Source organism: Trachurus japonicus, chromosome 2 (assembly GCF_045865225.1).
Source record: "Trachurus japonicus isolate A0001 chromosome 2, Traja_1.0".
NCBI lineage: Eukaryota > Metazoa > Chordata > Actinopteri > Carangiformes > Carangidae > Trachurus > Trachurus japonicus.
The window spans coordinates 13,785,203-13,810,422 of record NC_140908.1 but is presented as its reverse complement, the minus strand read 5'-3'; the positions used below and the strand labels follow the sequence as shown (position 1 = coordinate 13,810,422).

Sequence of the window (25,220 nt, the reverse complement as noted above, 5' to 3'; positions counted from 1 at the left end):
TGTTCTATAGTGTGCTCCTCTTGTGTCCGGCCATTGAACCTCACAGGCTTTTGTTTCTTCCAAAATGGGCACCTCTTGTGTTTACCTCTGTAATAATGGTAGTGTTATTAGTCTTGCCTTTTTGTGCACTAAATTAATAAACATACTTGATACCAGTTCTTCATATATTGATTTATTTCGATATAAACTAAGCAGATACACTGAGCTAAGTGTCTGTCTTCCTGCGATAGTGTGTGTTTATCAAGACGCCGGTCATTCTCAGCTCTGGAGTAAGTCTCTTGTTCGTGTCTTGGCTAGTTACTGGAGAGGTTTTTTTAAGCTGCAGTCTAGTTCGTCTAGTAGCTGTGTGACTTTGCTCTGGTCTGCACAAACCTACAGAAAGGTTCGCCTGTGGCTGCTGCTGCTGCTGCTCTCTGATTTTGGTCACAGTTACAAACATATCGGGTGAGACGGGGCTGCACTGAGTAAAAGTCTCTTTGGAGAAACAGGTGCTTTGACCGTGACCCGACTCGAATTTACTCAAACTTCGCTTTTTCTGCAACACTCCCTTTCCTCCCTTTGTTACAGCATCTGCCGTGGCGAAGCCCAGGCCAACAAACGGGTCGCTTGTTAGCTTTTGTGGGATGTTTAAAGTATCTGAAGAGGCTGTCAGCACTTCTAAGTTGAGAGAGCCGTGTGAAGGGGCAGTTTTCGTGTTCCTGTCCTGCAGTGCCACTCCCGGGACAAACAGGTCCTTCAAGCTGCGACCTGGTTTGGCCGAGTCACTGGAAAGGCAAGGGGCCAAGTTATCATGGGATGTCTTCCTTTCACTGGTTCTCCAAGTCAAAGGATTATAAATGACATATCCATCCAAAGGGCAGGAGTTCAACTTCCGCAGGATCTCGTCCGCACAGTCCACGTGGAACTGAAGTGTGTGTGAGCATGTGAGGACGAAAGGAAGACACACACAGTGGGAGCTCAATTTTTTTGTTTTTGTATTACATTTGTTTCACTCGTTCACTCGGTTTTAAATTTAGTCACTTGCAGATGTTCGGCAAAAATGATAAAACAACCACTATCCATATTTTTTCTATGATTTTGTGTTATGATGTGATTGTTTTCCTTTCTTTTTTTTTAAAACCGAATATCAGTCTTACCTTATGTTTACAAGGCAGAGTTCGTAGACGTTGACCCAGGGTGAAAGTCTGCAGACAGAGTCGACACTGTTGCCCCTCGTCCAAGAGCAGAGACCCTGATCTGACCTTCACAGAGGGGAGACAGCCCAGCACATGTTCTGGTATCGGCTCGGCAGGCACCAGGAAGCTGCTGGGGATCCAGATGGGAAATAGTGAGTAGCAATATTTGCTAGAAATACGACTATGTTGATAGGGTTGCAAAATTCTGGGAATTTTCAAAGTTGGAAAATTTCCATGGGAATTAAAGGGATAGTTCAACATTTTGGCAAATTGGCCCATTGCCATAATTGTTATAGTCATAGCAGTAGGTTCGTTACCTTTAATTGTAGGTGTAAGCTATTTTTAGTACAGCGGAGCGCAGCAGCTGGCTGCTCAGAGCTACGCTATGGAGGCTAAGGGAATTTCTTGGTTTCCCTCATTAAACTCATCAAATTCAACATCCCAAAACTCCACAGCGCTTTTGTAGACAAGTTGTGAGCTGCACAACCACCACGCTATGAGATAATGACGGAACGATACGAAACGGAGCCGTTTTCGAGGTAAATTCATACAAAACCGCTGATGCGCGTTGCGTTCAGGGACAGTTTTTCAGCAAGCAGTCTCCGTATTTACCCTGTATTTACCTCGAAAACGGCTCCGTTTCGTATCGTTCCGTCATTATCTCATAGCGTGGTGGTTGTGCAGCTCACAACTTGTCTACAAAAGCGCTGTGGAGTTTTGGGATGTTGAATTTGATGAGTTTAATGAGGGAAACCAAGAAATTCCCTTAGCCTCCATAGCGTAGCTCTGAGCAGCCTGCTGCTGCGCTCCGCCGTACTGAAAATAGCTTACACCTACAATTAAAGGTAACGAACCTACTGCTATGACTATAGCGATTATGGCAATGGGCCAATTTGCCAAAATGTTGAACTATCCCTTTAAAGCAGAAGTAAGCGATCTGGTGGTTTTGTCCGATGGAGTTAGCAGTCCCCGCCCTCGTCCCTACGTCACCACGTGTTTATCTAATGATAACTTTTATTCTCTTTTATTTATGATCCTTCATTTTATATGTTGTTTTTTAATTATACATGTTTTACTTATTTATTGTTGAAATTAATGCACTGATCTTGATCTCGAACGGTGGATGTGAAACATAATTTCGTTTTTATGTGACACATAAGAATGACAAATAAGAAAAACCTAACCTAACCTACCTACATTCAGGCGCATCCCCACACAGAGAGGACTGCCCCTTTATGCCATTCTCTCTCCTCATTGGATAAAGGTTGTAGGATACAAGGAAAGTTTTCTCCTCGGCTTACAGCAGAGCAGAGTGACTGACAGACCCGTGTTTCAGACCAAACACTCTATAGAAGTGATTGCTGTCGGAAGATACAACTATTTAAGACTTATATTAACACAAATATTCCGCTTACTTCTGCTTTAACGGGAATATATGGGAATTAACGGGAATAAACAGGAATAACTCAGAAATTTACAAAATTGAAGGTTGGCTCTTAACAGGAAACTTAAATGTACAGTAGTTGGGGAAAATATACTGTATTCACCTTATTCTCCGGGGCAACCATGGAGTCAGTGGAACGCTGTGAGATTGTGTTGGAACTTCCGGCGACGACCGGAAGTCGTATAGTACATTAGCGGTAGCTTGATTATTTGAGTCCGTTCTCAGATGTTTCTTGTTGGCAAATCCGGGTTTTTTTTCCCGTTGTCGATTGCAAAAAATGACGAGCATTATAAAGAGGAAGCTACAATCACTGGAAGAAAACGTGTGAGTTTTTATAGCAGTTGAGCATCGACCTCATCTTCTGTCCCAGTGTGTGTGGAGCTCTGTACGACCTGCACCCACCTCCATCTACTCTAGAGTCTGGTTAAAAATAATTAAATAAATCCCCGTGTCCCCGCTGATTTCAGCCAAGGTGAGCAGCTTGTTTGGAGAGAGTAGGAGCGAATTAAAAAAAAAAAAAAACGCTATCACAGCCCGAAGCAACATTGTTAATGCACATAAGAGGCTGCTTTTAATTTCTGACAGCTGGACATTGCGCTACTTTTAATTATGAAGCTTTATCCATTTAAACAAAATAAACTAGAGGAACAACTTTCATGTTTAAATTGTGTTTTATAGCCTACTTTTATATATTTTACTGATCGCAATTCAGGCTGGGTGTACGTATGAAAATATGCTACAGTGTTTCTCTTTTCTTTTCTCTTTTTTGGAGGGGGCGGGGGGTAGTTTAGGTGACAAAGACATTTTTAACTGTGAAAATAGAGATGTATTCAATATTTGCATTTGGGCAGTACTGCTGTAGGCGAAACAAGTTTATTCATGGCCACATTTAAGTTACAGTAGTTGAGGGAGGGTTTTATTTCTAAATCCCTCCGTTTATTTCTTTTACACATTAGCGAGCAGGTTCACAGCGTGAACAGCGTGTCCCGGCCTGACCAGGCTCTGGACACGGAGCAGAGACCCAGGTCCGATAGTGCAAGGCTCTCTCTGAAGCAGAGGATGAGGCCAGCTTCCCGTCAGTCTTCACAGACAGTCCAGAGTTGAACGAGTTTCTGATCATATAGTTGTCAGTTTGCTCCAGGTGACAGTCGACCCTCACAACAAACCCCCCCCTCCCTCTCTCAGTAAATAGTTCCGACGTCCATGCTGCAGCTTATATCCAAGTAATATAATAGCCTATATATAAATGAGCTCCTGACGCTCAGCTCAACAGTTGGTAAACAGCAGCGGATCAGCGCGATCTCTCCCTCGACTGGTTCTGCCAGCTCCACTTGGATTTCAAAGTAAAAGTCACGCTGTAAATGAGTTAAATTGTGAAACAGCGGCGCTTTTATAGCCGATTTTAGGATTAAACTCTGAATATATGAGCTAAACATCTGTTACCATAAGTTTCCATGGCGATCTAGCTGGGTTGAAAGAGAGAGTACAGGAAAGCCTGGCTTTAGACTCAATAAAAAATATATAATTATAACCCACTAAACTCGCTTCGAAGTACACCCCTCAAGTGTTGTCCATGTTGATTTGATTGTCTGTATTGTAATTGTCCCGCAATATACTGCAAATTCAGTCGATTGTTTACATCAGTTTTTACTTCCGCATTTGACCGGAAGTCGTAACACAATCGCGGCCAAACCGGAAGTGGCAAAGTGGGCGGGGCTACATAAGGTGAATTGTAGCATAATCTTGGCTAAAACAACCAGATTTAATGCAAGTACACCTGAATATCTATGCTAATCTTCAATCACATGCTTACTGCAGGGCTATTGAGGCCACGCCCCCCACATGCACTGTGCATTCCTCCATCACATGCACAGATGATTTCTTGAACCCTGGAGCTCATTTCATTTATCATTTTGAATGGGACTTTTTCTTTTTGTTTTGGGGGGGGGGTGATATTTTACTCAACATTCATGTTTTTGTTGTTCAGTAAAATAATTGATTGTTCATACAAGAATTAAAACTTGATAAAGTTGTACTCACAAATAAATCTGTTGAAATGTCATGTTTTTTTTAATTGTATTATTTTGCATGGATGTCTGCTTATGACAAAACAAAATATTTACATTTATGTTTGGATATGATACAGTTTGTTTAAATTACACACAATATCCAGATAATACCTACAAATTCCCAATAATTCCCATAAATTCCCATAATTCCCATGGAAAGTGAAATTTCCACCCCTTTACAACCCTAATAGTAAATAGCTACAGTTCTTTTTCAAACAGAAAGTCTGAGGTTGTGACTGTCTGCAGCAACAGGCTGCCTTTCTCTTCTCTTATCTCATTATCACCCTCAGAAAACCATCAATGTTCAGCGTTAAAGTGGCAAAGTTTGTCTCCAACAACTCACCTGTCGTTTGCTGAATGAGAGGCAGCTCCCTCTGGTTCATCGCTCAGGTGACGCCACTGATCTCTTCTTTTCTGTGTGAAGAACAGAACGTGTTGTTCAGTGTCTTTCTGAGATGCTTGAACATTTCTGTCGTGACATGCGTTTGAGAGCAGAATGCATATACGTAGCTTACAGTCCGTGAAGCAAACTGATGCTGTGGGTGGCAGCCTTTCTTCTTGCAGTCCTCACACAAATAGAAGTAACTGCAGACCATGCATCTGAAACAACACAGATGTGGGAAATTTACTGAATTATTCATCAAAAAATCTAAAATGGCTGTTAAATACGGTCAGTTATAATGTATTAAATGATATCAAATACAAATAGAACTAGCATAAGCTTACTTAAAACATATGCCAGTGATAGGAGAGATTTGGCAGCTGCTACAGAGAACTCCCAGGTGCCTGTCTGGCTTCTCTCTTTCAGCAGCAGTGAAGAGCTTTGCTGCATTTTTCACCTGCTCCTGGAGCGACTTCAAAGAGGCGAAGTCCTCCCTGCACAGAGGGCACTTCACCGCTTCTTCCTTCTCCGAGAGCCTCTGATGATCTGCCCACACTTTCATGCAGGAGATGTGAACGTTATTGCCGCAGCTGAACCTGGGAGAAAATGAGGGACAGCACGTGGTGAGAGCGTAGATAGAATTTCTGTCAGGAAATAAAGATTTTCCGCATCATTTTGTTCTGTTTGAAGGATATGTCCTCTTCTGACAATGTCCAGAGAATTGAATCTAATTTTATTACTTCCTTACAATCTGTGCCGGTGGTTTTTCCGCCGAACACGCTCTTTGTCAACAGATCATGCTATAGAGCAGTGGTTCCCAACCTGGGGGGTCGCAACGTCCTCTTGATTTTAAGGGGTTTAATCATTTTAATGTAATTAAAATGTTAAATAAATGAGTAGGCTAAGCATTTAATTCATATATGTGACAAAATCAACTAAATTCAAGGGCCACGTTAAACATTTATTCGTGTATTTAAATAGATAAACAAATAAATGATAGGCCTATATCAATAGATGATTGAATATCAACAGTTTTAAAACATTAAATACATAATATACTGTACAGCAGGGCAATATCAGTCACAACAAATACTACTGATAATAGTATTTTTGGTTACAGAAGTTAATACATTTATAATTGATCAAAAAGCTAAGCTGGCAGCAAAAAAAAGAATAAAACTGCTGATTTTTCTAATAAAGTTATGCAGGGAATGTCATCATCTGTAGCGAGTATGAGCTGAGTGATTGAATTAATAAAAAATACAAACATAATATACAGCAGGGCAATATCAGTCACAATGAACTTGTACTTTTAAAAACACAATTATGTTTTTAAAAGTACAAGTTCTGAAGAAAGATGTTGTGATCATACACAGGTTCTCATGATTGTTTGTGCCATGCTGTTATTAAATTACTGAAATATAATAAAGTATTTAATGTAAAAGAAGTTATGATGTTCCTTATTTTATCAGGGTATCCGCGGGGTCTTAAAAAGTCTAAAAAAGTCTAAAATTTGAAAATCTAAATTTTAGGCCTTAAAATGTCTTAAATTTGTTGAATTATTGTGTTCAAGTCTTAAATAATTTTAGACAGGTCTTAAATTTTCTTATGCCCACCATGGGCGAGCATGGGCGAGCATTTTTAAATAAAAAGATGTAGTTCACATTTATTCAAGCATTATTTAATACCATAATATATAGGGGTGACCAAAAGCCAATTTATTTACTTCATGTGTCAAATATTGTGCTGGTCATAATACAGAACAGGTTGTGGCTTGTGTCTGTTGATCAAAGAAGTTGAAATATTTCCATGTTTGTCTATTCTGGGTCACATTTAGAAGTCATCACATTTCAGGCCAAAGGTGAAGTGTTGGTGTTTTTACTGTTCTCCAATGTAAAAATGGCTCACGTTTGACCCTTAACATTATTCAAGGCTTAAAGCCATCTGCCTGTTGGTTGCCAGTGAATTAAATAAATAATGTGTCACATAAACATTTTTAATTTCACTCCCCAATTTCTTTTTGTGCCCCCAAATAGTTCACTTTAGGCGTGCTCCTTGGGAAAAATGTTATGGTAGAGCCCTCGCTACCGCAAATGCTCAATAAAATGCTCCTGCGACACTTCATTGTGCTTTATTGAATGTATTTCCAACTACAAACAAGCCTAACACGCAACTTATATATTGCAATCAATTTCTAGTTTTGTGACTCCGCATTTCTTTTGTACGTTTTTTATTTGTCATGATAGGTCTTAAATTTCATCCATAATGGTCTTAAAAAGGTCTTAAAAAGTCTTCAATTTGAGCTGGTGAAACCTGCAGAGACCCTGTTTATTTTATTTTACATCGGGGGGGTCACCAAAGTTTTCAGTGGTAAAAATATGGGTCCTTTAAGAAAAAGGTTGGGAACCACTGCTATAGAGGGATTGACTATTATTCTGTACGTGGTAAATATAATGGGGTCGTGTTCTGGCCAGCAGTGCAACAAAAGTTGACTCGAGCATCTTTACAACATCCTGAAACACGACTGTACTGAAACAACAGTCTGAAATCCCGACCCCGGCTTGACCACGGCCGCCTACACACCTGCAGAAAGACACGGGCAGTTTTTTCTCCAGCAGGTCCTCTTGACAGATTGGACACACATCCTGGGCTTGGATCGTCTTCCGGCAGACACTTCCAGCCTCGGGGCCTGCGACTGGTTGGCTCGAGGTCCCAGAAGCAGCAGCAGCAGAGGAGTCATTTTCCATCCGGTTGGCTTTGGTTTGGTGTAAACCATCGAGCACCTCTGAGATCTGTCTCTCCACAAGTCCATGTTGAAATGAATCTAGATCAGAGTTATTTTTAATATCACATGTCAAGAGCGGGATATGTGCAAGAGTGGGCCATTTTTTTGTTTTAGTTGCCTATGAACTATAAATACACAGACTATAACACAAATGTTTCAGTGTTAATTTGAAATCTTAAACAATCTTTAAAGGGATAGTTCAATATTTTGTCAAATTGGCCCATTGCCATAATCCCTATAGTCATAGGAGTAGGTTTGTTACCTTTATTTGTCGGTGCAAGTTATTTTAGAAATGGGATTTCTTGGTTTCCCTCATCAAACTCATCAAATACACAATCCAACAACTCCAAAACGCTCTGGTGGACAAGTTGTGACCTGCACATTCACCACGCTATGAGATAATAACACAACGTTACCAGACAGAGTTGTTTTAGAGGTAAATCCAGACACTGCTTGCCGAAAAACTGCCCTCAACAGGAACACACATCAGCTGTTTTGCATGAATTTGCCTCTAAAACAACTCTGTGTGGTAACGTTGTGTTATTATCTCATAGTGTGGTGAATGTGCAGGTCACAACTTGTCCACCAGAGCGTTCTGAAGTTGTTGGATTGTGTATTTGATGAGTTTGATGAGGGAAACCAAGAAATCCCATTAGCCTCCGTAGCGTAGCTCTGAGCAGCTCACGGCTCTGCTCCGCTGTTCTAAAAACAGCTTGCACCGACAATTAAAGGTAACAAACCTACTGCTATGACTATAGGGATTATAGCAATGGGCTAATTTGCCAAAATGTTGAACTATCCCTTTAAAAATGGGAAATACTTTTGTCAAGTCTGCAGTTTTTGCAGTTTTCTCATATTTGAAGAAACAGTATTCATCAAAACAACTTACATTCATGCTCTCTGGGTAGTTTGAATTTCCTGAGTAAAACCCTGTAATGAAAATGCATTTTAGTTTTGTTTCTCAGAACTAAGAATTAAAATAAATGACTGTATACAATAGTGCTTTCTGTGTGTTATTGATACCAGCAGATGTGTTTGCACGGCTCCTGCTCCTTGGTGAACCCGGGGCAAGAGCATGTATGTGGGTCACCCAAGCACACCTGCAAATAAGAACAACAGAACATATTGCAGCATGGGTCCAGATAATCCTGGGGGGATTTGAGCAATATGCATCCTGAATCACCGAACGATTTACCTTGAAGCTTCTGGCCTCTCCGTCTTCTTTGAGCAGAAATCCTGTGGGGCCGTAGGATTTGAGGAGGAATATAGTGGTGCTGAGGGCTTGGTCCTGGTGGGCACTCACTGCATCACTGACTGTGTTCCTCCAGGCACTCTTCTTGAACATCCTGTCAGTGCAGAAGTGCATTAGTTTAGATAGAAAATAGGTATAATATTGTATATCAATTGTCTGTTTGTCACAGAATTTCATCTTTGGCGTGGCTCAGAACATATGAAAAGGAAACAGACATTCCTCAGACATGGTAAAACAAAATAAAATAAAATAAAAATCAAGGACAACAGGGAAGAAAAACACACATAGCCTACTGCATATTGATTAAAGTGCTGACAAGGTGATTTACGATCAAACTAACTAAAAACTAACAGGCAATAATGAAAATGAGAGTACAACAAGGTGCTATGGCCCTCTCCACCACCCACTTTCACTTACACTCTATAAATACAAAATATGAACAGCAATAACAGTATTTAACTGCAATTTCGTCAGCGGTGCAGTTCACAAAAACACCCCTAAAGTTACAATACAATACAATACAATACAATACAATACAATAAATCTTTATTATCCACCATGGTGGAAATTTGCCTTCGGCTCACCGTAAAAATACAAAATTTCATTAAAAACATACAATAAGTTAAAAACACAGTTAAAACATACAGTTAGAAGAAAAAAAAGAAAGAAAAAGAGACAGTTAGTTATATATTTCACAAAGGCAGACTAACTTACATAAATAGTTTTCTCATATTCCACCTTTTAGCATGCACCTGAACACAACACACCTTGTTTTTAGCCTGCAGCTAGGCTAACAGGTGAAGGTAGAATGGCTAATTAACAACTTATAGCTACTTACTAATCCACTTTACTCATAACGACCGGTATCAACAATGTAACACTGCATTTTAAAATGTTTATCCACTAACGTTAACTTACTTATCCACTTTTAACCACAGCAAAGCACGTTTTAGTTTTAGTCGGACTTCCCGTTGCTAGTAGTTTGTCCATTGAGTTTATTTAACTTACCAACAACTTTCGACAACTTCCGGGTTCAGTAGTTTGATAGAAACACTTCCGTTTGATCGATTTAACCTGTCAAGATGTAACGTTACTCACCTGAAATAAGAAAACACCTGTCTTTAATTGAAATCGTCCATGTTAAAAGACCAGCCGCAACTGTTTTGCCCAGGTTTTGCCCCTGTCGCCTGGGGAACGACAGTACAGCGTCATGGTAACCTGACTGTTGCCATGGAGAATTCGAACTGCAGAGGGCGCCGTTGCTAAGAGATAGAAACATGAAACCATGGAGACGTAGAGCCCATTTGGTTGAATATCTACTTGCAAGGCGATTTATTTTCTTTCTTTCTCAATAACATGTAAATTATAACGACACATAACTCATAATGTCATTGTTATGTTTGTTTTTTTATATAATTAATAAACAGTAGCAGATTAGATTGCATTTGATTTGCTCCAAAGAAACAACTTCTAGTAGTTTGAGTAAATTTAAGTTATAAATCAGCATCACATTTTTTTTTTTAATTCTGCACTTGTCATAAATCTGCAGTTAGGCCTATATAAGAATTAAAATGGCAACTTACATCTAACAGGGTATCTGCGGGGTCTTGAAAAGTATTAAAAGGTGATAAATCAATTTTGGGAAAATTAAGACCCTTAAAAAGTATTAAAAAGTCTTTTCACGACTTTATAAAGTCTTAAATTTTGAAGGTATTTTTTCTGAATTAGCTGTCCAAGAGTTTGAGTCCTAAAAAACATTGTGAAAGTGTGTGAATTTATTCATTTTATTAAAAAACAAAGATGGACCGGTACATTAAAAAGAAAAGAAGATTGTTGTTTTTGTTTTTTTAGAGTGGAGCAGTGTTTTTTTTTGGATGAACTTAGCCTTTTATCTATTATCCTGTTGTTGATGTTAAGTTAAAAGTGTCACATGAATAAATGGTAACAGCTTGAAGTGGCGGTGAGGCCTACTGAAAAACATTGAGAAGGTCTTGAAAAAGTCTTAAAAAGGTATTAGAATTAACTTCAAGATTCCTGTATAAACCCTGTCTAAAGAAACCATAGGTCACTTTTTCCAATAAAAAAGTTGCTTTCTATAGATCTGAGACCCCAGAAATATCTTTAAGTATGACACTAAAGTTGATTTAGATGATTAACTCAACAAAATATAGACAATTTAAAGCATTATTTCACAACACTCGGTGCTGTCCATTCCTCTGTAGGGATGTCCTTTTGTCTGTGTGGCTCCACAAAAGACAAGCATGTGATGTCATCCACAGCCCCCTTCAGTTTTTATGAGGACATCTCAGTGTTGCATCTGACTCTGGTGCGAAACACACACACACACACGCTGGACTAGGGACTAGCTACTCTGGACCCAAACCACAAAGACGCATGGTTTTTCTTTTCCTGCAAAGGCAAACTCTCAGACTGGAGGATTATTCTTTGAGCACCGGCAAATACTGAGTTTTAGTCACTTTGATAATTTAATAATTCTCTACTAGGCTACTGCAAAGGTAAGTTTCTTTAATGCTTACAGTTTTTCAGCAAGAAGGCCGTATGATTGCTATTACAGCACTGAAGAGTGGTCACATGTTTATTTTTTAGTCTCATATTCAATTGAGATTTCATACTTAAGGTCAGGGTGAATCAATGCAAACATAGAGAAACATAACCATAGATCAAAATATGTTGTACAGTTATATATATATCAAGTTGGCAGGTGGAAAAACAATAACCAGTAAATCTAGAAGTTAGATTTTAAAGCAATATCCTTCAGCTTGATCGGATCTTTTTCACATAGCAACATGATATACTACGAAGGCCTCGGGGCACTCCATCTGTAAAGTAAGGAGAATTTAGTGTTAATATATCAAGGGTTAGCAGCAACACTTCCTAAATTTCCTGCTTTTTCCCAAAAGCTAAAGAATGTTTCCAGTATGGAACGAGTCCATCCCACTCACAATTCTGTCACACCTAACAACAAAAAGCTGCTCACATGGCTAAGATAAAACGGTGAATTAGGGATTTCCTAAGTAAAGCCAATGTGTTTCTAATAAAGGGTACTTCTCGGGAAAAGTGTGTAAATCCTCATATTGTGTCATAGATGGCCCACATAATAAGGGAGTAACTTCCCTATGAGTTATTAAGTGTCTGTGTGGGCCATTAGGGAGATACTATAATGTGTGCTTTTTGGGTGTGTTCAAGAAGATAATAATCGCATATAAACTGACACAGATTTCCTGAATTAACAGGCAGGGGATCTGGAACGGGATAAAGATTGTTATTCTGTGTCACAATCCTATTTTATACGTGTTTATCTTTCCAGATGAGAGGGAATTAGGTGGCATTGTCACACTGCAATGTGGTAAAGTTAGATAGATTTGGACTTGAAGGATACAAGGTTAATTTCTAGATGAGGAAAAAGATGATGCTTTAACAGAATTGAGACTGTCTTAGAGCTTCACAATTTTAATATAGTGATTATATAACAGATTTATATAATAAAACAGTACAATTTGATAAGAGATAAGTGGAAAGTGTGTTGTTTCTCTATGGATTCATCACACAGTTACATCAAAACATTAAAGAGTTGATAAAAAGCTTTGTAAATGTGTTTGCAGCATATGCTATTACTGTAGGCTATTTGCCATATTGACAACTTCTGGCTTCACCTTGGTTTAAACAGGCATAATAAGCATGCAGGAAGGAAGCTGCGAGCAGAGGAAGCTGAAGGTCACGTCTGTAACCCCCCATGTACAAAAGGAGAGACCTGCCATTACAAAATAAAAACATGGGACTGGAGACATAGATCTTCTGTTTTGTTTACACAACTTTAAAGGGATAGTAGCATTTTTTTTAAAAGTGGGGTTGTATGATCTACAAATAGCCCCTAAGTACTTTAATTAAAGAAACGGTCTATTTTCGCGGCCTAAAAGAGGTTTTTCCTGCACTTTGAAGGGCTGGAAAAAATTATATTATAGCGAACAATGGAACTGTGTATTTTTTTTCAGGTAAAACCTCTTTTAGGCCGTGAAAATAGGCCGTTTCTTTGGGTCTGTTCACAACACTGTATGTTGTAAATCTCTGGGCAGGGCTATTATGGGCTGGCGTTGCTAACGGGAGGAGTGCAGAGAGTCTTCTACTGCAATTAAAGTACTTAGGGGCTATTTGTAGATCATACAACCCCACTTTAAAAAAAATGCTACTATCCCTTTAATGTGGGCAAAGGTCACAGAACTGGACATCATTTTTGACCATAAAATTGTTATTTTTCTGTAAGCAAATAACACATAAATAAATCCAGAGAAGCTGAGGTTGTATAAAATACAACATAAGGGTGGATAAATCTTTTAAATTCTCTAAAGAACAAAAATACAGATTGTGTGGGTGTGACAGTTCGAAGCACGTGAAGCAGCGGTTGAATCCAGCTGCTGTCAACGCAGCGAGTGTCGGATCATGTCAGCAGCTGCTGTATCAGGAAGCGTTATTTTCATCGAGCTCTGGGGGAAATTATTCGGGATAGTGCTGAAACCTTTACCTGTTCCTCCAGATCATGTAAAAATAACATTGTGTTAGATATTAAAAATAACACCTACGACATGTTTTGGTTTTACTTCTGTCATCAAAGTGCAGAAAACAGATTATTAATATTCAATTTTCCATTTTTTGTCTTCTCAACTAGAAACTAAGCATGAAGATCAGAGCACAGATGGATCTCAACTGCGTCCTGTTTTTCCTGGTGTTGTGCTCCTTTAATAAGGTAACGGTTGCATATGAAATGTACAGTTTAATACATACCCAGTATAGGCCTACTGCAAATCACCTTCACAAATTCAGGAACGACATTCTTGTACTTGAATTTCTTTAATGAGATCAGAAATTGCAAAGTTTCAGTTTAAACTACTGAGTTGTGTGATTTATTTTTTTATTTTATCATATATTCCTTTAGTTGTTTGGGTTTCTGTATTTCAAAACTGGTCAAAAGTGTGAAATCAAGCCACAAAGGTTGTTAGATGTAGAATTTGTCACCATCAGGGCCGTAGAGGGGAGAAAGGTGGTGATAATTCTAGGGGCCCAGCGCCCAATGGGGCCCATAAAAAACCCCAGTAGTCTAATCTTTATATGACTGATTTATTCTGCATAAGTCCCTGACTAATACTCATAGTAATGCTGCATTAGCATCAAAACAAAGTAGGCTAAATAAAAAATGATAATACATACGTAGTCTTTAAGGAAAAAAGTGGAAAAGTCAGGGGCCCACTTTAGTATTCTTTCAGGGGGCCCAGAATTCCTAGCAACGGCCCTGGTCACCATTGCAGTGTTGTAATTGCACTTTAATATTCCCAGCTGCTAGTGGTGGTGGCAAACCCGGAAGAAAAACAACACGAGACACATGAGAACCAGCATGAGACACATGGTGGACATCAGGAGCATCAGTCCACGCGGGACAAAATTGCCACGGCCCAGTACGAATGTTTCCAGCGCATCATAAAAGAGTCGCACCGGCCGTCAAAAACTATAGGTGAGGAGAACGTTTTAAAGGGATAGTAGCATTTTTTTTTAAAGTGGGGTTGTATGATCTACAAATAGCCCCTAAGTACTTTAATTGCAGTAGAAGACTCTCTGCACTCCTCCCGTTAGCAACGCCAGCCCATAATAGCCCTGCCCAGAGATTTACAACATACAGTGTTGTGAATGGACCCAAAGAAACGGCCTATTTTCGTGGCCTAAAAGAGGTTTTACCTGGAAAAAAAATACACAGTTCCATTGTTCACTATAATATAATTTTTTCCAGCCCTTCAAAGTGCAGGAAAAACACAGTTTTTATTTGGACCTAACCAACTGCTGATCGGCGGGCGCTAACCCTGGGCGGAGGGATACGTGAGTTGGTTAGGTCCAAATAAAAACTGTGTTTTTCCTGCACTTTGAAGGGCTGGAAAAAATTATATTATAGCGAACAATGGAACTGTGTATTTTTTTTCAGGTAAAACCTCTTTTAGGCCGCGAAAATAGGCCGTTTCTTTGGGTCCATTCACAACAATGTATGTTGTAAATCTCTGGGCAGGGCTATTATGGGCTGGCGTTGCTAACGGGAGGAGTGCAGAGAGTCTGCTACTGCAATTAAAGTACTTAGGGGCTATTTGTAGATCATACAACCCCACTTTTAAAAAAATGCTACTATCCCTTTAAAATCTGTGGTGCACAACAACCATCAGCCCCAGTGTTATCAGTGTTACTGATCGCTCCCTCTGTTGTCCGCAGAGCCCATGTGTAACAGGACATGGGATGGATGGCTGTGCTGGGACGCAACTGAACCAGGCCTCACCAACCAGAACTGCCCAGACTACTATGATGACTTTGACACTTCTGGTGAATTGCTTCTCGAGTACCGACCCCTGTATCTGCGGCATGTTTTTACCTTTTGCTTTACTAATTCTAATAAAAAAATGTCAACAGCTTTTGCCACCAAGGTCTGCACGGACGAGGGGGAGTGGGGACACCACCCGGAGAGCAAAAGGACATGGACGAACTTCACCAACTGCAAAACCAACAATACACATCACGGGAAGGTGAGAGCAGGGCCGCTGCAAGGTGATGACAGTTATAGGGGGGCCACAGCCCAGTAGGGGCCACAAATCCCCCTGTAGCCTAATCTTTCTATGCTTAAATTATAGTTCTGCAGATTTAACCATGACTAATCGTTATACTAATGCTGCATCAGAATCAAATAAAGCCAGAAAACATGCAATATTTATGAAAATACATTTCATTTTCCAAGCAATAACCCCCTAATAATGATAATTGGGAGTACTCAGTTTCAGTTTCTGTTTAATTTATTTGACAAGGGACAATGTACATTAATAAAACATTGTAAAAAAACAAAAAAAACAAATGTAAATGCACCCGAGTTAGCTAAAAAAGCTAGTTTTCATCGCCAGTCCCTCTGCCTGATGATAAAGGGCAACCTTAAAAAACTAAAAACAAAGTATCAGCCACTGTCAAGAATATAGAGTAAGAAAAATAAACAAAAAAGATAATAGGCTACATTACATACATACAACAGTCTAAGAAAAAAGTGGCAATAAAAAGTCAGGGGTGGGGGGCCCACTTCAGTATTCTTTCAGGGGGCCCAGAATTCCTAGCAACGGCCCTGGTAACAGGGCATAGATACATAAACTAGAACTTTGTTTGCAAAGAAAGATATTAACTTGTATTAATTGTGTTGCAGGCAGTGATGACTCAGTTCTACTTGGTTATGATTGGTCAAGGACTGTCGCTGGTGTCGTTGCTGATATCATTAGGAATATTCTTCTATTTCAAGTAAGTGTTGCACAGCTGTCTTTATTTTACTTTTAAAACATGCTACTGTAAGTTTGGTAGTTTAAGTTTACCTAATACTGACACACTATATAGAAGATGTGTTCAAGCAAATCCTTTCTGGCTATTACCACCTATTTATAGTCATATTGCTTACACACTAAAAAATGTTGGGTTATCTCTGTAACCCAATTTCTGAGTCATTGGTGTTGGGTTAAATTTTTGGGTTATTTTTCCAGAGTATAACACATTTTCAGTCCAATTCCTGGGTTGTTCAGGAATTGGAATTGAGTGAGTAACCCATTCATTGGGTTAAGGGTGTAAAAATAACTCAATGTTGTAGTTAGCATAACCCAACTCTTGGGTTGAATATTCAACCCAAAAGTTGGGTCAAAAAAGAATAACCCAACCTGTTGGGTTAAAATAACCCAAAAAAGGGGTTTGTCCTTATTTGAACCAGCAGTTGGGTTATAATTGGGTTATTTTTTAACCCAACTGTTTTTAGTGTGTACTCAGTTGACATTTTAATAATAGAAAAAGAGAGACACATTTACTAAAGGGTTCTTCCATTGAAATAATCCTCAACATCTGGAGTTACAAGTTTCTTTTTTTGTGCTTGATGTTGAATTTTGAGATAAATCCGTGACTCGCTTTGCAAAAGTGACAGATAAGCTGATAAAATGTCCTGTTATGTCTTTAATGTGTCTCTCCTCTTCTGCTGCTCCCAGGAGTCTGAGCTGCCAGAGGATAACGCTCCACAAAAACCTCTTTTTCTCATTCGTGCTGAACTCAATCATCACCGTCGTGTGGCTGAAAAAACAGGGATACATGGACAACGATTCTGTGAGTGATTTGACTTCCTGCATCTGACTCAATAAGGCTGATAATATTCCAGATACAGGGCCGTTGTATAGGGGAGAAAGGTGATGATAACTCTAGGGGCCCAGCGCCCAGTGGGGCCCATAAAAAACCCCAGTAGTCTAATCTTTGTATAACTGATTTATTCTGCATAAGACCCTGACTAATACTCATAGTACAACATCTTTCCAAGAATATTTGTCTTATTTCTTGTCCAAATGTCTCATTTCTAGTCAAAACTAATCTCTTTCCTCTTAACCCTCTATGGTACCATGTTGCCCTCAGGCAACATACCACTTTTTGGCCTGTCACATCTCCACAATTCATCCCATTTAATGCTGTAATACTTTAAAAAAAGAGAGGAGACCTTAGAGAACCAATAACAATGCTTTAATTTATCACATGACTTTCAAGAAGCCACTGAAACCTTTTTTACAGACTTTTTCAAGGGAAACAGGTTTGCCATTTTGCTCCACTAAAACGGTCTGAAAACATACAGTAACTTCCTGGCCCTTTTTCATCTGGAAAAAAATATATTTACACTAATAGATTAGTAAAGTTTAATTTTTAATAGTTCCATGCAATTTATTTACTTATTAAATAATGGAAACTTGTTAAAATGCACCTGTTGCCCGAAAGCAACAACGTACCATTATAGAAAATTGCAACGTTGCCTTGAGGCGACAGTGGACCATTATGGAATCAAAATTGCATTATGAGACTATGGTAGTGTGTGTTTAGGTGTAAATATAATGTTCAAAAACATATAATTTATCATAATTTAGTTTTTTATCCTTAATAAATTTTATTTTGAATGCAGTAAAGTAAACATCAGGCTATTATGATGATGATGAGGAAGATGAGAATGAGAATTCGGATGAGGATGAGGCCAGTGAAGGTGAAAGTCTACAGAGACAGGTGTTTCTAATACAGTAGATGACGAACCGTAATGGTACAATGTTGCCTACAAGCAACAAACCCCAAAAACTTCCAAAAATAAATAATTTTTAAAAATTTCTTTAGATTATGTTTATTTAGTCTATTTTGAGACATAAAAACACTCCAAACATTTTTTTCCCCACTGGCATTATAATGCAGCGTAGCTACCATAGAGGGTTAAAATAAGACTCATTACCTAAAAATTAACTTGTTTTTAGATAATTTTCACTTAAATTCACAATAAATAGAAAAATCTGCCAGTGAAAGTAAGTTTTTTGTGCTTGTAATAAGGAAGAAAAACTTGCTCCACTATCAGATTTTTTCTACTTATTCCAAGTGAAAATATGCTTGAAAGAAGTAAAAATGTGTCTAAAAACAAGCTGCTTTTAATATGATGTGTCTTATTTTAAGTATAATGAGATTTATTTTGACTAGAAATTACATTTTGACCAGAAATAAGACAAATATTCTTGCTAAGATACTTGAGTTTTTGCAGTGTAATGCTGCATTAGCATCAAAACAAAGAAGGCTAAATAAAAAATGATAATACATACGTAGTCTAAGAAAAAAAAAGGAAAAGTTAGGGCGAGGGGCCCACTTTAGTATTCTTTAAGGGGGCCCAGAATTCCTAGCAACGGCCCTGTCCAGATATCCCAGTAGAATAAAAGAGATGCTCCGGTTACCGTTTCCTTCCAGGTGAGCTGTAAGATCATCATGTTCATCCACATGTATCTGATGAGCTGTAACTACTTCTGGATGCTGTGCGAGGGGATCTACCTGCACACTCTCATCGTCGTGGCCGTGTTTGCAGAAAAACAGCATCTCATATGGTATTATCTGCTGGGATGGGGTGAGTAAAGACTCGTGCACGGATTTCACCATGCACATCTTTACCGGAGATGAACATAGATGATGATTGATGATGATTTGACGTTGCAGGTTTTCCACTCGTGCCATCGGTGATACATGCAATATCGCGCCACTTCTACTATAACGACAAGTGAGTCTTCCCTCTATCTTTACTAAAGATCGACTTCAACTTCCTTTTGTTTTGCAACAAGACAAGAACACTGCAAAAACTCCAAATCTTGCCAAGAATATTTGTCTTATTTCTTGTCAAAATGTCTCATTTCTAGTCAAAACTAATCTCTTTCCACTTAAAATAAGACTCATCACCTAAAAATTAACTTCTTTTTAGATCATTTTCACTTGTTTCAAACAAATTTTCACTTGAAATAAGTAGAAAAATCTGCCAGTGAAAGCAAGTTTTTTGTGCTTGTAATAAGGAAGAAAAACTTGCTCCACTATCAGATTTTTTCTACTTATTTCAAGTGAAAATTTGTTTGAAACAAGTGAAAATGATCTAAAAACAAGTTAATTTTAGGTGATGAGTCTTATTTTAAGTATAATGAGATTTGTTTGGACTAGAAATTACATTTTCACTAGAAATAAGACAAATATTCTTGGTAAGATATTTGAGTTTTTGCAGTGAAGAGAGACACACAAAACACTCCAATCAACAACAAGGATGATGAATAACAGTGAATGCAATTAACACAATATATGCAATTAAATAAAAGGATAACACTAGCTAACTAGCAGGGCTAACTAGCTATCTCTGATGAACTGCTATAAAGTGATGATATGATCCATTTTTCTGCAGATGCTGGGTCAGCTCAGACACAGCTTTACTATACATTATCCATGGCCCCATCTGTGCTGCACTGGTGGTAAGTGCTGAACTAAGATACATGCTGCTGAAAGCATTAAGGTTCAGTTGAAAACTCCTTCAAAGTCAAAGCTTTCTTTATTTTGTCTCTTAAAAATTTGTCTTGGATAGAGGGGGAATGCTGCACATACATGCAGGGTTCCTACGCAAGTTCTACTTCCATTTCTTCTTTGCTTGGATGTATATTATTATCTAATTTGTGAATTAATTCTTTGTAACAAGACAATATAAGTTTGCTTCTCTCTTCCCCCTTTCATTCAGGAGTTACAGTATTGTCATTTTTTTTTGTTTTTATGCTCAATAAATGAATGAAATAAATAAATAAACTAAAAATAAATAAATAAAAAGTATGGAAAGTATGAAAAAGTATGGAATTTGGAAATAAGGAATACTTATCTGGGTTTGGTCTCATCTGAAGTTATTTGGGTTAATTATTTTGTATGCGCTATTATAGCTAGCTACAATCTCCACATAATGGCATACACATTCAGAATAATGAATTCAAATGATTAATTGCATGCTTTTTTTAAATATTATGCACATCTATTTACTCAAATATCACAAATAATTAGATTCTTTTTTACCGAGAAGTCTGGAAAAAGTATGGAATCTGGAAATTTCAAATGCATAGGAACCCTGTACACTAAAGGCCAAATAGAAAAACATGTAATAAATAGAAGGTCACGATAAAAACATGTAGTAAAAATAAACATTAGGTTGCAACAATGTATTTAAAGTGCAATATGCATAGTAAGCAAAAGAAAAAGCTGGAAACTGGACAAAAATCTATAACGCTGAAAAGCAGCATTGTGCAAAACTTGGCTGAGAAAGGACAGATCATTACAGCTGCATGTTCAGGGCATAATAATAATAAAGACTTGACCTACGGCCTCGTAGCGACGACTGGAGACTCACTTCCTCAGTCGTAATCAGCCCAGTCTGGTATGCTGGTATGCTGCCGTTTGCACCTCTGGCTTGTTTTCACCTCCAGTCCAGTCGCTGTGAGAGTGAGACAGGTTATCAGTCGGACTGAGGACAGATGATCGATTCATCGCCTTCACCTCCCAAACGTCAACAATGGAAAAAATTACATTCTCGTAATGGAGATTTCAGGATTTGGAGCTTCTTCATGTCTTGACTTTCGCCTTTTCCACCTATTTAACCCTTTACTTTGAAGGACTTTTTCTCATTAATTCCAACAATTCAGACCATTTCTCAACCATTTAAGGACTTTCACATTTTTCATTTATAAATGTATATCTTCACACTCTTTTTTACACTTATCTTAAACAATTCTGGCATTTGCATCCATTCCATATCATTCAGCCTCCTGCTTACAAGTTATACACTTCAGGTATTGCTTCATCTTTATACACACACACTAAAAACAGTTGGGTTAAAAAATAACCCAATTATAACCCAACTGCTGGTTCAAATAAGGACAAACCCATTTTTTGGGTTATTTTAACCCAACAGGTATTTTAACCCAACTCTTGGGTTGAATATTCAACCCAAAAGTTGGGTTGTGCTAACTACAACATTGAGTTATTTTTACACCCTTAACCCAATGAATGGGTTACTCACTGAAAAATAACCCAATTACTTGAACAACCCAGGAATTGGACTGAAAATATGTTATACTCTGGAAAAATAACCCAAAAATTTAACCCAACACCAATAACTCAGAAATTGGGTTACAGAGATAACCCAACATTTTTTAGTGTGCATTTGTTCAACAAATGCTTCCAAGCTGTTAATAATATATTTATTTATTTGAGAAGACTTAAATGTTAATTCTTTCATACTAATCTTCAAAAATTCAAGCAATTTTCCAAACACTTCATACAAATTCAACACCCTTCTTATAAGTTTTACTTTTTAATATTTTCTCACCTATTTCAGATTTCAACCATTCAACTGTTAAACTATAAATGCAGGATTTCTACATTTTCCTCAAACCTTTTATCAACATGTTTTACTTTTACCCTTCAGATATGTTATTTTTAGTTATTCTGCCCGTTAACGGATTGTAACTACTTCTATATTATTCTACTTTGCACTTCAGATATTGTTTCATCTATATTAGTAATGGTTCAACAATGTTTTCAAACTGTTTCAAATAAATCTGAGTACACTTTAACCTTTCAATTTCTTCATACTGATCTTCAACAATTCAAGTAATTTCCAACCACCATTTCATACTCTTCATATTTTTTCATGTCTTTAAGATTGTTTCTTCAGTTTCTTCACTTAATTCAGCATTATTTCAACAATTTATTCAGCTCATTCAGCTTCCAGCTTTCAGCATTCACCCGTATTTCCTTCAGGAAATGCATTCTCTAGTTTCACTTTCATACACACTAAAAAAATGTTGGGTTATTTCTGTAAGTTATTGGTGTTTTGTTAAATTTTTGGGTTATTTTTCCAGAGTGTAACCCATTTTCAGGGTTATAGGCTATGAATTTAACCCAATTCGTGGGTTGTTCAAGTAATTGGGTTATTTTTCAGTGAAACAGTTGAATATTCAACAAAAAAATTGGGTCAAAAAGAATAAAATTAACCCAAAAAAGGGGTTTGTCTTTATCTGAACCAGCAGTTGGGTTAAAATTGGGTTATTTTTTAACCCAACTGTTTTTAGTGTGTACAGTATTTGTTTTTTTTTAATCTGTTTTCTTATAGCTTTAGTCGGAAAAACTAAAAGCAGCTTCTGTCTGTACATGTAGGTGAACCTCTTCTTCCTGCTCAACATCGTGCGGGTGCTCATCACCAAGCTGAGGGTGACGCACCAGGCCGAGTCCAGCCTCTACATGAGGGCGGTGAGGGCCACGCTGATCCTCATCCCCCTGCTGGGCATCCAGTTCGTGCTGGTCCCCTACAAGCCCCACAAGCACTGGGCCTCCGAGATCTACCTGTACATCATGAACATCCTCATGCACTACCAGGTCAGTGCTGGAAATCTGGATTCACATTTGTAAACAGACTGGAACAGGGGCGTTGCTAGGAATTCTGGGCCCCCTTAAAGAATACTAAAGTGGGCCCCTCCCCCTAACTTTTACAGTTTTTTTTCTTAGACTATTATCATGTATTATTTAGCCTTCTTTGTTTTGATGCTAATGCCGCATTACACTGCAAAAACTCAAGTATCTTACCAAGAATATTTGTCTTATTTCTAGTCAAAATGTCATTTCTAGTCAAAACAAATCTCATTATACTTAAAATAAGACACATCATATTAAAAGTAGCTTGTTTTTTAGATACTTTTTAGTTTAGTTTTTCTTCCTTATTACAAGCACAAAAAACTTGCTTTCACTGGCAGATTTTTCTACTTATTTCAAGCGAAAATTTGTTTGAAACAAGTAAAAATGATCTAAAAACAAGTTAATTTTTAGGTTATGAGTCTTATTTTAAGTCGAAAGAGATAAGTTTTGACTTATGAGACAAATATTCTTGGAAAGATGTTGAGTTTTTACAGTGTACTATGAGTATTAGTCAGGGTCTTATGCAGAATAATTCAGTCATACAAAGATTAGACTACTGGGGTTTTGTATGGGCCCCACTGGGCGCTGGGCCCCTAGAGTTATCATCACCTTTCTCCCCTAGACAACGGCCCTGGACTGGAAACATCTTCAGTAATGACGCAATAGTGGTTTAATATTACAAATATTTTCAGGATAGGAGCATGAACATGAGATATTGTGGACTTCTGCAGCTGTCTGAGCTTAAACGATTTTCTCCCCTTGTGTATTTTCTCAAGACACATGTTTTTTTTTTGTTTTTTGTTTTCCCACATGCAGGGTCTCTTGGTTTCGACTATATTCTGTTTCTTCAACGGGGAGGTGAGGAATCAGCTTTGTTTATTAGGATTGGATTGTGAATTTTTAAACATTTTATATGATAAAATCCACTGGAAATGAGCCACATTTAGTTAAAGGGATAGTAGCATTTTTTTTAAAAGTGGGGTTGTATGATCTACAAATAGCCCCTAAGTACTTTAATTGCAGTAGCAGACTCTCTGCACTCCTCCCGTTAGCAACGCCAGCCCATAATAGCCCTGCCCAGAGATTTACAACATACAGTGTTGTGAACAGACCCAAAGAAACGGCCTATTTTCGTGGCCTAAAAGAGGTTTTACCTGAAAAAAAAATACACAGTTCCATTGTTCGCTATAATATAATTTTTTCCAGCTCTTCAAAGTGCAGGAAAAACACAGTTTTTATTTGGACCTAACCAACTCACGTATCCCTCCGCCCAGGGTTAGCGCCCGCCGATCAGCAGTTGGTTAGGTCCAAATAAAAACTGCGTTTTTCCTGCACTTTGAAGGGCTGGAAAAAATTATATTATAGCGAACAATGGAACTGTGTATTTTTTTTCCAGGTAAAAGGCCGCAAAAATAGGCCGTTTCTTTGGGTCTGTTCACAACACTGTATGTTGTAAATCTCTGGGCAGGGCTATTATGGGCTGGCGTTGCTAACGGGAGGAGTGCAGAGAGTCTTCTACTGCAATTAAAGTACTTAGGGGCTATTTGTACATCATACAACCCCACTTAAAAAAAAAAAATGCTACTATCCCTTTAATTCAACAATTGCGTGACCTTTTTGACCTCTAGTCCTCCTTCTCACGTCTTTTGTCTCATGTTGCAGGTGCAGAGCGTTCTGCGGAGACACTGGAACCAGCAGCGGATGCAGCTCGCCGGCACCTTCGCCAACGCCGACTTCTTCCGCTCGGCCTCGTACGTGGCGTCGTCGCTCACCGAGGTCCACCGCTGCTACAGCATCGAGAGCCACACCGAGCACCTGAACGGCAAGGCCAGCTACCCGGACATATTCAGATCGGACAGCCCTTTTGTTTGAAGGTGCAGTGGTTGCATTCTTCTTTTATTTTTTTTTTTATCAAATCACTGAAACAGAAGGAGTTTGACTTTTGATGGACCCGAGGAAGACCACATGAATCAACTTAGTCTCAATATTCGGCATCAAAATAAGGAATTAATGCTTTTTTTTCTTCTTTTTTCTTCACATCGTGTGGAATAAACTTGAACGAGAAGCTGTTCAGTCGAGCCGACAGAAGAGAGAAGTCACAGTCACACTCTCTGGAGCGTACAAGTAAAAATAAGTTGCTATTAGATGCAAATTTCTGCTATAGCCGCTATTGAATTGACTATTTTTTGATGCTAAGTTAAAGGGATAGTTCAACATTTTGGCAAATTGGCCCATTGCCATAATCCCTATAGTCTTAGCAGTAGGTTCGTTACCTTTAATTGTCGGTGC

At 38.3% G+C, this 25,220-nt stretch overlaps 2 protein-coding genes across 2 annotated transcripts; one reads left to right on the top strand and one right to left on the bottom strand.

The window, feature by feature from the left end:
* Positions 1-190: 190 nt before the first annotated feature.
* zswim2 (zinc finger, SWIM-type containing 2) lies at positions 191-9,209 on the bottom strand. Its single transcript, XM_085802287.1, has 9 exons — positions 9,051-9,209; positions 8,879-8,955; positions 8,745-8,785; positions 7,654-7,894; positions 5,415-5,666; positions 5,204-5,288; positions 5,032-5,102; positions 1,137-1,305; positions 191-904 (listed from the first exon to the last, which is right to left on the bottom strand). The coding sequence occupies exons 1-9, from the start codon at positions 9,198-9,200 to the stop codon at positions 206-208; spliced, it is 1,785 nt and encodes a 594-aa protein (XP_085658413.1). The 5' UTR covers positions 9,201-9,209; the 3' UTR covers positions 191-205.
* A 2,210-nt stretch (positions 9,210-11,419) lies between these two features.
* Positions 11,420-24,859, top strand: LOC146990978 (calcitonin gene-related peptide type 1 receptor-like). Its single transcript, XM_085802274.1, has 13 exons — positions 11,420-11,623; positions 13,792-13,869; positions 14,457-14,631; positions 15,372-15,479; positions 15,567-15,679; positions 16,339-16,430; positions 17,156-17,270; positions 18,921-19,074; positions 19,164-19,224; positions 19,888-19,954; positions 22,677-22,895; positions 23,748-23,789; positions 24,594-24,859. The coding sequence occupies exons 2-13, from the start codon at positions 13,801-13,803 to the stop codon at positions 24,801-24,803; spliced, it is 1,425 nt and encodes a 474-aa protein (XP_085658400.1). The 5' UTR covers positions 11,420-11,623; positions 13,792-13,800; the 3' UTR covers positions 24,804-24,859.
* Positions 24,860-25,220: the final 361 nt, after the last annotated feature.